This window comes from Ammodytes marinus, assembly GCF_949987685.1.
Source record: "Ammodytes marinus genome assembly, chromosome: 1".
Taxonomy (NCBI): domain Eukaryota; kingdom Metazoa; phylum Chordata; class Actinopteri; order Uranoscopiformes; family Ammodytidae; genus Ammodytes; species Ammodytes marinus.
In genome coordinates this window covers 18,300,815-18,315,228 of record NC_137230.1, presented here as the reverse complement: position 1 = coordinate 18,315,228, position 14,414 = coordinate 18,300,815, and the positions used below count along the sequence as shown (strand labels likewise).

The window sequence follows — 14,414 nt, the reverse complement described above, 5'->3', positions numbered from 1 at the left end:
ATGAGCAGACGAGGAAGAATCTGTAATAGTCTACATATCAATTTTCATAATCCAGTTAAAAATACCTTTCTCGTTGGTTTGTTCAATGCATACTTGACACAAGGACAGCAGTTCAAGTACACAACACTTGTTTGTAGCTCAAAGGCACTGGTGATCCCATAATAATACACTGTTGGCAGCAAAGAATAAAGTATTATGCAGCTATCTACAGACTATTTCACTGGCCTACTCTTGTAAAATGAGAGTTCTTCACTCCCATCAAAACATTGGGAATTTTTTCTCACAAATGTGCCAATTGTTTGCTCTCATTTTACATCTGTTATGACTAAAGGGAAGACATGCTATTAAAACCTGTGTTTTACTAAATGTGTAATTTAAAGGTGTGATAATAACAAGTCAGTAGGTATAAATGCACGTTTAGTACGTTGCTAATTCAGTATATCAGTTGGCAGATGCAGTTAACTGTGAAATGGACACAAACCTATTAACATTGTTGGCTTACCATAAAATAACGTTGTATTAGAGAACATAATACTATTGTGTTGCCTTGGTGAACAAACATGTTGTAGTCCCCCCCTCCCACCCCCCAGATGTTTGCTCGACCGATCAACTGACAAACGAAAGATAGCAGACAAGAGGCACAAATATATTCTGTACATGCATACATTCGTGCATACAGCTCATGCGTACAGACATAGACCCATACTGTACAGCACATGTGGTTGTGTTTCCGTGTGGCAAATCCCTCTGGGTCTCCGGCTGTGTTGCAGTGGGGGCGTTTTGTCAGCTTTAATGGATGAAAGGCATTCGCTCCTTGCTGTCGTTGTCTCCCTCGGGCTCCTCTTCTTCTTCTCCCGCTTCACTGGTCTCTGTGCTGTCACCGGCCATCTAGGAGTGTAAAATATTATAGCAAAAATCCATAACTGTACACTGAGCTACCCACGCAGAAGCACAGTGCCCTCTGCTAATGGGCACTGTTATGTTACAATAATCTGGGGTTTATACCTTCAATACAAGCATGTGTAGCAATTAATGGTTTTTCACCATGGCAACGAACACTGTAAAACAGGATTGAATCTTCCTCACTGGCTCGTTCTAACCCTGACTGGAACTGAAAATGTAGCAGTAGACATCACCTTTTTTTTCTGATGTAGGAATTTCTCGCCAACAAATACCCACTGCAAGACAGTTGGCAAATTAGCTGATTGGTGGAGTTAAGTATGGAAATAGGTCATCTTCAGAATGACATCCTTATGTTAACAGTGTTTCCCAAAAGCCTTTTCAATACAGATGTTCCTAAAATTGAGCTCAAAATTGGCTAAATAAATAAGGGACACAACAACTGAGAATCTAAACTGGTTAATCTCCTCTAGTATGCAGATTTATCCATTTTAACTAAATTAACTTTATTATCTTTATTATACTTTTAAAAATGAATCATACATACTGTAAAAAAAGTGCTCAGTGTTAAATTTTAAGCATATAAGGTGTATCCTGTTCAATGTTATGTTTTCTTATATTATAGTATGTCATAGTGAATGTTAATTTAGCCTGGTCTCTTTGAAATAATCCATTTGACTCTTACTCTAACAGTAGCAGATGCACAATCTTTGCAGAATTGCTACGTAACAGGTCTGTCTGTGTTTGATTTCGGATTAAACTTCATTCCAACGATTATAGAAAAAACAAACAAATGGAAGACGTTGCTGCTACCAGAGGGGTGGGAGTCTTCTCCACATCCAGAATGAGCTTTCCTATATTGCCTCTGTCATGAATTCTCTGCATGGCCTCTTTTACCTGAGGATAAAAACACAACAATTGATTTACTTTCAACAATAATAATTGGATTGTGCATGAAACACAAGTGAAGCTGTAGCACATACAGGTAATTAGGTGTATCCGTACCAACAGATGTGTCACTTTGGTTGGGCTGTTGATTTTAATTTAGTAGAAATAATAAATCCTGACTCACCCTGCAAGACTGAGTTTGACACAACACTGAACAACAGTCAAACAAAAGTACGCCTCACAGCTTCATTTTTACCAATGAAGAATATGGCTGTGTTTTGCATGGAAATTTGACTAAGCAGCTTTAGACCGACAGGGTAGAGCGGGGTCTAATAACAAATAAATTAAGTTTCTGCAGATTCCTTGAGGACATTATATATTCTCATGCAATTATAAAATTAGTCACATCCGGCGAACACCATTTATTTGAATATTCCCTTTCTTAAAATAAGCATACACCAACATAATAAAGTCCTCGGCTCTGAAGATACTTTATGTCCTGTTGTATAAGACACCTCTTGCCAACACAATAGATTGTTCTAACACAGCTCTGGACTCTTGTCCCCACTTATTCTAAATTACCATCTACTATGTTTTAAAAAAAGATTTTCCACAGTTCAGACTTTTATTTGTCAATGAATGTAGAGAAATATCCAATCAGAATAACCTCAATGGAACATTACAAAGTAATGCAGAAATCGTGTTTATTGAAAAAAGATAAACACACTTTAAACTGAGGAGAATAGTACAGATTGAACCCTGACTACAACATCAAGTCCATTATGCTGACAGTAATGATTCACACCTAATTGCGCTGGAAAATTAAAATAAAGTGCACCCGTCCGTAATGTTTTACTAGCCAACATTTTGTTTAACTATAACAACCTTCCTCACATTGCTACTGCTAGACAAACATAACAATATGACAGGATGTGTGATCTGACCACTTAAAGAAAGTCAGAGGGTGGGTGCATGAAACAGGACAATCATTGCGAGTGCAATCACTTTCCAAACTTTCTCCAAACTCTACAGATGAGAGGCAAAACCTCTAACAATAAATTATGCTTTATATGTAGTTTAATGGGATTATTTAATACCCCATGATTATTTAATACCCCATGTTTTCATAACACTGATATTGGTGGCTTACATGTACCTTATTTTATGAGGGTTTATTATGAAGGCACTACAATTGTGCACATATTGTGGTAATGCTTCTACAGAAACATTTTCTCATCTACAGCAAGACAAAGACACAACTGAATTACCCTCTTTGTCCGCAAGCTATTGGGTCACCACCATTGATTTGTTAAAAGAAATAGCTGATATCAAGCCAAGAGCAAAATATAGGTCAGAAACTTGTCCGGCACTTTGCCGCTATGAAGCTCCATTTGAATTTGAGGTGTAATTTGACTTTGCTAGTACTTAAAAAAAAATCAAGATACTGTACCTAAGGTTAAAGGTTATTTGTTCCTAAGTAAAAGTGCTGGTTGTCGGACAACCTCCTGTTATTGCCTTTCTGTCATGCACAGTCTCAAACATTTTAATCCAAAAAAAAGGAGGTTGCCATGGTTAGCCTGTACACCAACGCCCTCTCAATTCTCCTTCCAGGCATATAAACAAATGAGGCAGGCTGTGCCCCTGACACTACACCCACGCCATCCTCCCCTCTAATGAGATTCTTCATGGGCAATGGTTTCATTGAATGGCCTGAGCAGTCTGCCAAAGTTTAATGACAACAGTACAGGGGGAGTTTCCCATGAGAAATGAAAAATCTGTAGAAAGCAATCATTTCATCAACTTGTTCTCTCCCTCTTTATGTAGAAATCAAGTACAGAATGATTTGTAACCAGCTTCTTATGATGTATTACCTGCACTGCTTCATCTTTTATCGGAATTCCTTTGAGCACTTGTTGGTTGTGAAACAAATTCCACACATTTTACTTGTGCAGATAGATGGTGTGTTAGACACAGATGTCGCTGATTTGTCACCATCCCATTCAATAGGAATTAAGTAAAACGGTTGTGTCCTGGCCAGACCAAGCACACATTGCACTATTACTTCTCAAAATTAATTTCAAAAGTGTAAATTGTTGGCAAAGAGGCTGAAAATGCTTTCTGTAGTTGACAGCTTTTTGATAATAATCTATAAAGACCACCGTGTACAGGTAGAATTTAACAGTAAAAAATGCTTTTGAGATTATATTCAAATAATATTCACACCACCAACAGTCATTTTACATTAAAAATACGTTCAACGATGCTACCATTTTGGGTAACCAATAGCACTAACATGTTGACCGTTTTCCTGTACATTGGGCGAACCAAAGCCAAGAATAAATTAATATTGTGATAAGCATGTGTTTCCACCTACTTTAATGAAATCTCCACACAGGAAATAACCAGTTAAAGGGACACTTGAAGAGTTTGTAATTTTTTTTTAAATTAAATTGTGAGTGAAGTGATTGATTGACGTATGTCGTGTTGGGCTTTTATGTGGGTGTAAAATACTTGTGGAACACGAAGATGCAACCTACCCACCATCTGTGGAAGTATGTCCCAGAACAGCTGACGATTTCCCACAGAAAGCAGCAGCGGAAAAAAAATCAATGGCCTATCTGCTTATTTTCATTTGATTATCACTGCCCTCACTGTCATACTCCCTCTGTTTACCCTCAGGCTCATACCTCTTCCAGTGCCCACAGGGAGTCTACTACCGGCTTGATCTTCTTCTGATCATAAAGACACAGGAGTTTGTCCATCACCGATTTCACAAGACTACATTTCCCATGCTTGAAGAGGAGGTTGAGGAGCGAGAATCCGGCTATGACTTTGTTCTCCTCGTATAGTTTAATAGGGTTCACCTTCTCCACCTGCCACCACTAGAGGAAAAGAACAAGGACACGGTAATCCTGAGATGACTCATTTGTGCATGTGTGTGTATGTATGTGTGTGTTTTAAATATATAATGAAATGTGACTTGGTTAGCAACAAGGTACTGTTTCCTTCAAATGTTCATAAAAGACTGTATCTTTGACTCACAGATTTTGCAAAGCTGAAGAAACTCTTTGTTTCCCCAGTTACCATGTTTGACGCACCTGAAAAAACAAAAACAAGAACATTTCAGTATGCTGTGCAAAAGGCTGGTCTGAGGTGACTAGTTATTAATAGGCAGCCATGGCACAAAGCATAAAGGGTGAGTTGGGGGAGGAAGAGTTGGCACCTTTAGACTCTTAGGTCTGTGCAAGCATGCCTTCGCACATATTCAGTAGAACTAAAACTAACTAATTAATCTCCCTCTAATGCATTTACTTGATTCATGAGGCTTGAAAGGAACTAAAGCAATTATTAGAAATCTGATGAGGATAAAACATTTCATTTGCAGGCTCTGGATGATGCTTATTCAAGTCAGCCTCACTTTTTCCAACCTATCCAATGCATCCAAGACTCATCTTTAAAACAATAAGTTTGATATTTAGGGAAATAGGCTTCTATGCTTTATTGCCATGATTAAGATGAGATGGAAAGATGGATAACGGTCTCATGTCTGTCTAAGCCTGAGGGATGGGCAGATACAAGGTTGTATCGTGCATCTCAATAAATAACACTCATGTCCATCAAGAGGAAATTTCCCTATTTTATGACAGATATGAGAATAGTAATGATCTTAAGATCTAAACTTCAGTAAGAAAAGGTTTAAGTGTATCTACCAAAAGCTCAAACTATGTATTTAACTGCTAATATTAACTAAAAAAATCTACTTAAAAGTTATTCTAGTTATTCCCACTTTGAAAGCACTGAATTATAAGTTAACGGCTACTTTGAGACAAAGAGAAAGTATTGTTCCCACCATAGAGGATGTAAGTTCCCAAAGGCCTCAGCAGACTCAGGCCTTTCCCTGTGTTCTCCCCACATAGGCAGTCCAACACGATGTCCACTCCCTCTGGAGAAATCCTAAAATGCCAAGACAAATAAAAAAGGTGAAGTGCACTGAAAAAAAGGATGATATAAACTAATGTACGTATTAGATATGACTGTATGACCGTGTTTATGACTGAGCACTGAATGTAAAGTTTTAAACATATGAGGAAACATATTTTCTCTGTACACCAACTCTCTCGGTTCTGTTGTTCACTCACATGGCTTTTCCTACCACAGCTACGCAGATGATACCCAACTCATTCTCTCTCTTCCCAAGACTGAAATAAAGGCAGCGGAACGAATCTCTGCCTGTCTGACTGACATCTCTCAGTGAATGTCCACATACCACTTGAAACTCAACCTTGACAAGACCGAACTGCTTTTCCTTCCAGGTAAGTGCACTCCCACCCTTGACCTTACTATCACCATTGACAACTCTGTGGTAGTCCCTACCATGACTGCTAATAACCTGGGTGTGACACTTGATAACCAACTCTCCCTCACTGCTAACATTGCTGCAACTACCCGATCATGTAGATACACACTGTACAACATCAGAAGGATCCGTCCCCTTCTAACCCAAAAGGCGGTGCAGGTTCTAGTCCAGGCACTTGTCATCTCACGCCTAGACTACTGCAACTCCCTTCTGGCTGGTCTGCCTGCATGTGCTATCCGTCCACTGCAGCTCATTCAGAATGCAGCAGCTCGACTTCTAAGTCTTCAACTTAACAAAGTTTTCACACACTACACCACTCCTCCGCTCCCTTCACTGGCTACCAGTAGCTGCCCGCATCTGCTTCAAGGTACTGGTACTTGCGTAACGTGCAGTGAACGGATCAGGCCCAGCCTACATCCAGGACATGGTCAAACCTTACAGCCCAGCTCGTCCACTGCGCTCTGCATCTGCCAATCTGCTGGCTGCTCCCTCACTCAAATCCATGATTATATGTCAAAGAATGATTTGATAAGTAATGCACAACATGCCTACAGAGAGGGTCATTCCACCTGCACAGCCTTGGTAAAAATGACTGATGATTGGTTAAGGGGGATTGACAATTCATTGATATCTGGTGCTGTCATGTTGGACTCCAGCGCTGCATTTGACCTAATTGACCATAAGATGTTGATTGAAAAACTCACACATTATGGTTTTGGACCTATGGCAACCTCTTGGTTTGAAAATTATTTATCTTTCAGAACTCAACAGGTTTTCTTGAATGGTTCTCTGTCCAACAGCATTAACATTGACTGTGGTGTGCCGCAAATAAGTTGTTTGGGTCCGCTCTTATTTTAAATTTTTACGAATGATCTCCCGCTTGTTATTCAAGAATCCACTATGGTTTTATACGCTGACGATTCTACACTGTACTATTCTGCATCTACATGCTGTAAACTTAAGTCCGTTCTGTCACAAGATCTGAAAGCAGTGGCCAATTGGGTTACTGCAAAAAGACTTGTTTTAAATCTATCAAAAACGGTCAGCATTGTCTTTGGATCACGGCATAATCTAGCCAGTCAGCCTATGCTTGATCTGCAGATTTTTAGTCAGCCAGTCAAGCAGGAGAGTAAGTTAAAGCTTCTAGGTCCTAGGACTTTCTATTTGTAACACTCTGTCCTGGACTGATCATGTTAGGCAGATAGCTGCTAAGATGAGTAGGAGCATTGCTACGGTCCGGAAATGTGCCACCTACTTACCAGTTACTTTACGGAGACAGGTTGTTCAAACATTAGTATTATGCCATCTCGACTATTGTTCTGTTATTTGGGCCTCTGCCTCTAAGACTGACTTAAACAAACTACAAACTGTACAAAACAGGGCTGCAAGACTTGCTCTTGATAGATCTTACAGATCAAATGTAGATTGGATGCATTCTGATCTCAAGTGGCCTAAAGCTCTTGATAGGTTATCATTAGGTCCTTGATATTTATTAAGAATGTAATTTCCACTCATGTTCCTAGAGCTCTCTTTAATGAAATTGGTTTCTGCTCTGATGCTCATTCATACGGTACTAGATCTGCAACAGCAGGACAAGTTGTGCTCCCACACTGTAGAAGGAATGCAATGAGGAGGACATCCTTTTATAGATCCATGTCTTTGTGGAATGTACTCCCTTCGCACATTTGTGTTATACCTGTGAAGAGGGAATTCAAGAGGCAAATTAAATCCTATTTTTATTTATGTTAAATATGAACTCGGGACTCTGACTTGGCTTGGCTTGGCGCTCAATGTATTGTGTTTTGATGTGGGTGTTTGCGCGCTCTGAGGCGCCCAGATGCCCATTTATTTGTTTGTTTGCAACTGTTGTTATGTATTTGTAGTCTTGTCACTGTACTTCTACTGTATTTGAGTGAATGTGATGATTTGTTGTTTGTGTGTTCAGATTTTAATTGGACCCCAGGAAGACTAGTCTGCCGCTTCTGCGTCAACTAATGGGGATCCACAATAAACAATAAACTCCGAGGGTCACCTAGTCACTCGACTAAATCACGGCTGTTTGCTGTCTTGGCTCCAAAATGGTGGAACGAGCTCCCCATTAACATCAAATCAGCTGATATTTTACAAATCTTCTGCCGCAGCCTTAAAACACATCTCTTCAGACTGCACTTTGACTACATTTTTTTTATTTTAAATAAATCCACTTGTTACATCTCTGTGTAGCACTTACGTGTGGCACCTTGTAGTTTAGTTTATTTGAAGTTATAGTACTTGTATGATTCATGTTGTTCTGAGTTTGTACCTTCATTGTTGAATGCACTTAATGGAAGTCGCTTTGGATAAAAGCGTCAGCTAAATAAAATGTAATGTACTGTAATGTAATATGGGACCATATATTATTCAGCCTGTGATTCGAACTCTGGAGCTGCTTCAGGTTTTGTCTGATCATGAATTCTTAAGATATGATCATTGATTCCCTGTAGTCTTTGTCTGAGGAAAGAGTTTTAGTGTACAGCCCATGTGGTTGGTCTTTTTCTTCTTTTTTTATCTGCTTACAGTTTTCTTTATAAGAAAACACAGAATTAAAGTCGGACATAAAAGTGTTTGCCCATTCAAGGGCATGGAAATGAAAGAATGAAAGGCATGTTATAATCAAGGCCACCATAATTCCTCACTTTCTGCTTGTCTTGTGATCCCCACGGTTTTTTGCCTTTTGTAAAAAGACTAATGTAATTGCACTTTGCTCTTGATCCTGAGAAGAATGTGAGCGCCAGAGAGATGAAAGGCATATTAACCTACCACCACTGTTGATATGTATGCAGAAAGCACCAGTATTCATGCATGCATTAATAGTTGAATTCCTGTATTTATTATAATCATTAAAAATATAGAGTCCCACAGCCTGTTTCGTGTATGTCGCATGGGCATGCACAGACACAGCAGTATAGCCACAAATGATGGTACAATACAGCTTAAGTTCTCTGAAGCCGAGGAGGCAGAATGGTGATGGGCGTAGGGCGTACATAACCATAGCTTCACAACATCTTCAAAAAAGACAAGAACTTTGCAGCCTGATTGCAGTAAACCTGTGACATATCACAGCAAATCTCAGGCAGTGTTTGCTACAAGGTGTTTTCCTTGTAAATCCCACAGCGGCAAACAGCGTGAATGAAACACGTTGGGGTAGCCTATCAATGCTCATCACTAATTGGCTCATTTGTTCTACATCGCCAGTGCAGACCTCCGCCTTGCACAGTGCTGCTGCTCTGTTAGATGAGCTGTGTGTTGCCATGGGGACCACGGCCACACAAGACCAAATAAGGCAACAGGTAACATCTGCATCCGAGCACAGCCCTCCGAGCACAGCGAAGGACAACGTTTATCGCATTAGCTTGCATGTTTGAAAACCCGCCCGACAATGCCTTAGAATTCAATCTCATCTTCCACTTTCAGAAATGAACAAACAAAACTTTTGTGCTTACTTTTTGATTTCTTGCATGTAATCAACGTTCCTGTCAAGGAGGTGAGTGACAGAGTCTCTGATGGCCGCGTGTTTGGAGCACGAGGCGATCCCAATCACAGTGACATTAGGCACAGTGGAGCACAGTTGAGCCACAGCTTGACCCTGGAAATAACAAACAGTTGCAACAATGTATCAGTCCCTGGGAACACGGGGCTTAACTCTAAATACGCCAAGATCACATGAAGGCAACATTACACATACACAGTACACACCATGAGAAAAATATGTAATCCTAACTTTTTCTTTTAGCATTTATATCATTCCAAATCTTTAATTAACCTGCTCGAAATTATGTTCAAGAAGTTCTAGAAAGAAATAGTTAAAATTTAGAAAACAACTTGTTCTATTTGTAGATATAAAGCTGTGGCTTATAATTGTAGTCGGTAGCCTAATTGAGGAAATGGAGAAAGTCGTTATAAAAAATTGACTTACTACACCACCTCCTGCCGAGTGGACCAACACTGACATACCCTCTCGCAGATTGGCAACCTCAAAGAGCATCATATAGGCGGCCACAAAGGTCAGGGAGAATGCAGCAGCCTCTGCAAAAGTCATTTCATCTGGCATCTTATAGACAAAATCCACTGGGGTGCAAACAACCTCTGCCCAGGCATTGTAATTCACAAAAGCCATAACTCTGTCGCCTATCTGAAAGACACACGTTAAGAGTAGCTGGATGACAAGCAGACAGGAGGAAGTTATTAGTGGATAGTGGATTTTCGTTAAAGAGGGATATTACAATATGAGAACATGAACATTCATAATACATCCCCACAGTACACAGTTAAAGGCCTTCATTTCACTTACTGTACCTCTAATCCCATTGTGTTTTCACCCACTGACTCCACTATTCCAGAGCATTCAAACCCAGGGACGATAGGAGGCTTTGGAGGATTATCGATAGTGCCCTGACGTACCATCAGATCCAGGAAATTCAAGCCACTGCAACAAAGAATACACACAGTACGACCTTACTGTTTGTTGACAATACATCTCTCTAATTCACCAATTTAAATCAATCGTCTGGACTTGTGCTAAACACTGACAGGCATTAAATCAATAACACAGATGCTTAGTAGGAGCTGTTAAGGGATTTAGTGATTAGCAATTTATTTAATTATAATCTGGAGTGAGTCACTGGCTATCCCCCTGTGAACACAAGGCCAGATTAATATAGACATTTTCTTTTAAACCATATTTTTTCCAACGCTGTATTTTGACAATATTTACCATTGGTTCAGTTGTAATATTCTGCAGTTAGAAGCTCATCAATACCTTGTAAATATTATTATCAAATGGAAAATGTGAAAGTGATTTGAAGTGACCGAATCTGCATTTGAAAAGCTGACGTGTCTCCCAACTGTGTGCTCCACATTTTTCCTGATATGAATGGGCTCCTGACAGCCAGCCAACCTCCTGCTCTGGAAAAGACCTGTGGCTTCATCATCACCACACCACCACTGCGAAATATCACCATGAGATGTGTTGTTCGGCGTTCATTATACGTGCAGGCGAGAACAAATCGCAATCCATAACATAAAAATAACATCTCACATAAGGACCTATATCTTTGATCATATTTACCATGCTTTGACGCGGATCTTGACTTCGCCCTCCTGGAGCTCTGGCATCGTCTTCTTGGTCACCCTGAGTTTGTTCAGACCGCCGAAACCTGACAGTATCACCGCTCGCATTTCTTTGGCCTCGCCGGTACCGGATGATTCCACGTTGTGTGCTTCTTTCGCCACATTTTGCTCTATCATGTACTCGGTCTCCTCCGTCATATCTGCTCCTTCTTTAGCCATGATGTCGGACACCAGCTGCTCTGCCTCTCCGCTCCGCTCCTCCTCGGCGCTCAGAGTGATGTGGTGCGCAGCCTTTGCACAGACAGGCGCTGGACGGATGCTCATTCATCCACGGTGGAGCCAGAAATCTAACCGACAATAGATTTTTTTTTTTACTCAATCATGCTCAAATTCAGTCCCAAACAGTCGATAGTTTCCCCCAAATTAAGTCACAGACAGAGGTGCCAATTTTATAAATTAAACTTTGCCATTGATTTCAAGGACCTAGAATAGACTATTATTCATCCCTGTGTTTCGCCTTTCATTGAAGCTTTGGGAAGCCTACGTGCACCATCTACTGGTGAAAAGTGTACAAAACTTTATCTGTATTAAAGTCTATATGATAATGATGGAACTACTGTATTACCGCTCCAACAAGTGTGGTGCCTTCAGGTGCAGTTGAAAATGTAGATTAAGCATCCTACAGCCCATTCCCTCACCTCCACGTTTTTGTCCAGTCTTGTCACTGGACATATGGCTACTCACTTATTATATCGAAAATTTTCTCAAAATAGCTTTCAGGTTTCACTTTGTTGGGTCTATTGTTGATTTAGAGATATTTCCACAGGGGGGAAAAATCCCTGAATTGGTTATAATCTAAGGAACAGAGCAGGTAAATTAATGCAGTGTCATAAGGATTTTTTATAAAAAAAAATCAGAATATTACCCTCCTGCTCCATATTTTTTATGTATGTTTTCATATACAGGTGAAACTCGAAAAATTAGAATATCGTGCAAAAGTTCATTTATTTCAGTAATTCAACCTAAATGGTGAAACTAATATATTATATAGACTCATTACATTCAAAGTGAGATATTCCATGCCTTTATTTGTTATAATTGTGATTATTATGGCTAACAGCTTATGAAAACCCCAAATTCAAAATCTCAGAAAATTAGAATATTACATAAAATCAATAATAAAAGGTTTTTAAATACAGAAATGTCGGCCCTCTAGAAAGTATAATCATGCATATGTACTAAGTACTTGGTTTGGGCCCCTTTTGCATGAATTATTGCCTAAATGTGGCGTGGCATGGATGCTATCAGCCTGTGGCACTGCTGAAGTGTTATGGATGCCCAGGTTGCTTTGAAAGAGGCCTTCAGCTCGTCTGTATTGTTGGGTCTGTTGTGTCTCATCTGCCTCTTGACAATAGTCCGTAGTTTCTCTATTGGGTTCAGGTCAGGAGAGTTGTCTGGCCAATCAACACAGTAATACCATGGTCAGTCAACCAGTTACTTGTGGTTTTGGCACTGTGGACAGGTGTCAAGTCTTGCTGTAAAAAGTAATTCAGCATCTCCATAAAGCTTGTCAACAGACAGGAGCATGAAGTGCTCTAAAATCTCCTGGTAGACACTTGTGGTGACTTTGGACTTGATAACACAGTGGGCCAACACCATCAGATAACATGGTGCCTCAGATCATCACTGACTGTTGAAACTTGACAGTGGTCTTCAAGCCCATTGGATTTTGTGCCCCTCCACTCTTCCTCTAGACTGTGGGACCTTGATTTCCAAATGAAACACAACATTTAATTTGGATCAGTGATGATTTGAGGTATCATGTCATCTGCTGCTGTTAGTCCACTGTGTTATCAAGTCCAAAGTCACCACAGCCATCTACCAGAAGATTTTAGAGCACTTCATGCTTCTGTCTGTTGACAAGCTTTATGGTGATGACAATTTCCATTTCCAGCTAGACTTGGCACCTGCCAACAGTACCATAAACCACTGGTAACTGGTTGTCTGACCATGGTATTACAGTGCATGAATGGCCAGACAACTCTCATGACCTGAACCCAATAGAGAAACTATGGACTATTGTCAAGAGGAAGATGATACACACCAGACCCAACAATGCAGACGAGCTGAAGGCCACTATCAAAGCAACCTGGGCTTCCATAACACCTCAGCAGAGCCACAGACTGATAGCATCCATGCCACGCCCCATTGAGGCAAGAATTCATACAAAAGGAGCCCAAACCAAGTACTTAGTACATATGCATGATTATACTTTCTAGAGGGCTGACATTTCTGTATTTAAAAACCTTTTATTATTAATTTTATGTAATATTCTAATTTTATGAGATTTTGAATTTGGGGTTTTCATAAACTGTAAGCCATAATAATCACAATTATAACAAATAAAGGCATGGAATATCTCACTTTGAATGTAATGAGTCTATATAATATATTAGTTTCACCATTTAGGTTGAATTACTGAAATAAATGAACTTTTGCACGATATTCTAATTTTTCGAGTTTCACCTGTACCTACAATGACCCAAAGACACATCATACTCAGTATAGCCTGAGCCTGACCCATGATAGATGTTTAGAACTAATACCAATATTGACATCCATAGATTTTAGATAAGGAGTGGACAATTACATTTGGTTAGTGAATGAGTATGATGACTAACAAATGCTGAGCTATAGAAAAATAAACTTCTCAGTGTTATCTCTTGGACAAAGTACAGTTATACAGTTTCTATAGTTCAAAACATATATTTGACACTAAAAAACTGCACTTTGATTTTTATCATCCAACATATGCGACAATATAATATGTTTATAATGGCTGACATATCACCCCAGCCAATAGATCGTTCAATCTTTAAAGCTTGCTTACTAGAAGTTTCTTTAAAGTTTGTGTGTGTGGTTGCTCAACTGTTTGTAACATTGCTTTGCAAGGAAAGCAGCTGTTTGAAAATATTGCAGCTTTAACTAGCAATCCACTGGTAGCATTAACACAAGGTAGTCAATGTTTAGTAATCAAATGAAAAATCCAACAACTTTCATTGGACAGTTAAGTTACACATGAATTGTGAGAGAAGTCAGTGCAGTTGCAGGATTGTTGTATTTATTATTTCCTCGACTCCTTATCATTAAATCAGCATCA

At 39.6% G+C, this 14,414-nt stretch overlaps 1 protein-coding gene across 1 annotated transcript; it reads right to left on the bottom strand.

Annotated features, from left to right (window-relative positions):
- Positions 1 to 789: 789 nt before the first annotated feature.
- On the bottom strand, positions 790 to 11,473 carry vat1l (vesicle amine transport 1-like; the record flags this gene model as incomplete). The annotated part of the gene is made up of 9 exons (XM_080048750.1): positions 790 to 888; positions 1,714 to 1,797; positions 4,476 to 4,670; positions 4,831 to 4,886; positions 5,639 to 5,742; positions 9,628 to 9,770; positions 10,101 to 10,316; positions 10,481 to 10,610; positions 11,253 to 11,473. The coding sequence occupies 9 exons, from the start codon at positions 11,471 to 11,473 to the stop codon at positions 790 to 792; spliced, it is 1,248 nt and encodes a 415-aa protein (XP_079904876.1).
- Positions 11,474 to 14,414: the final 2,941 nt, after the last annotated feature.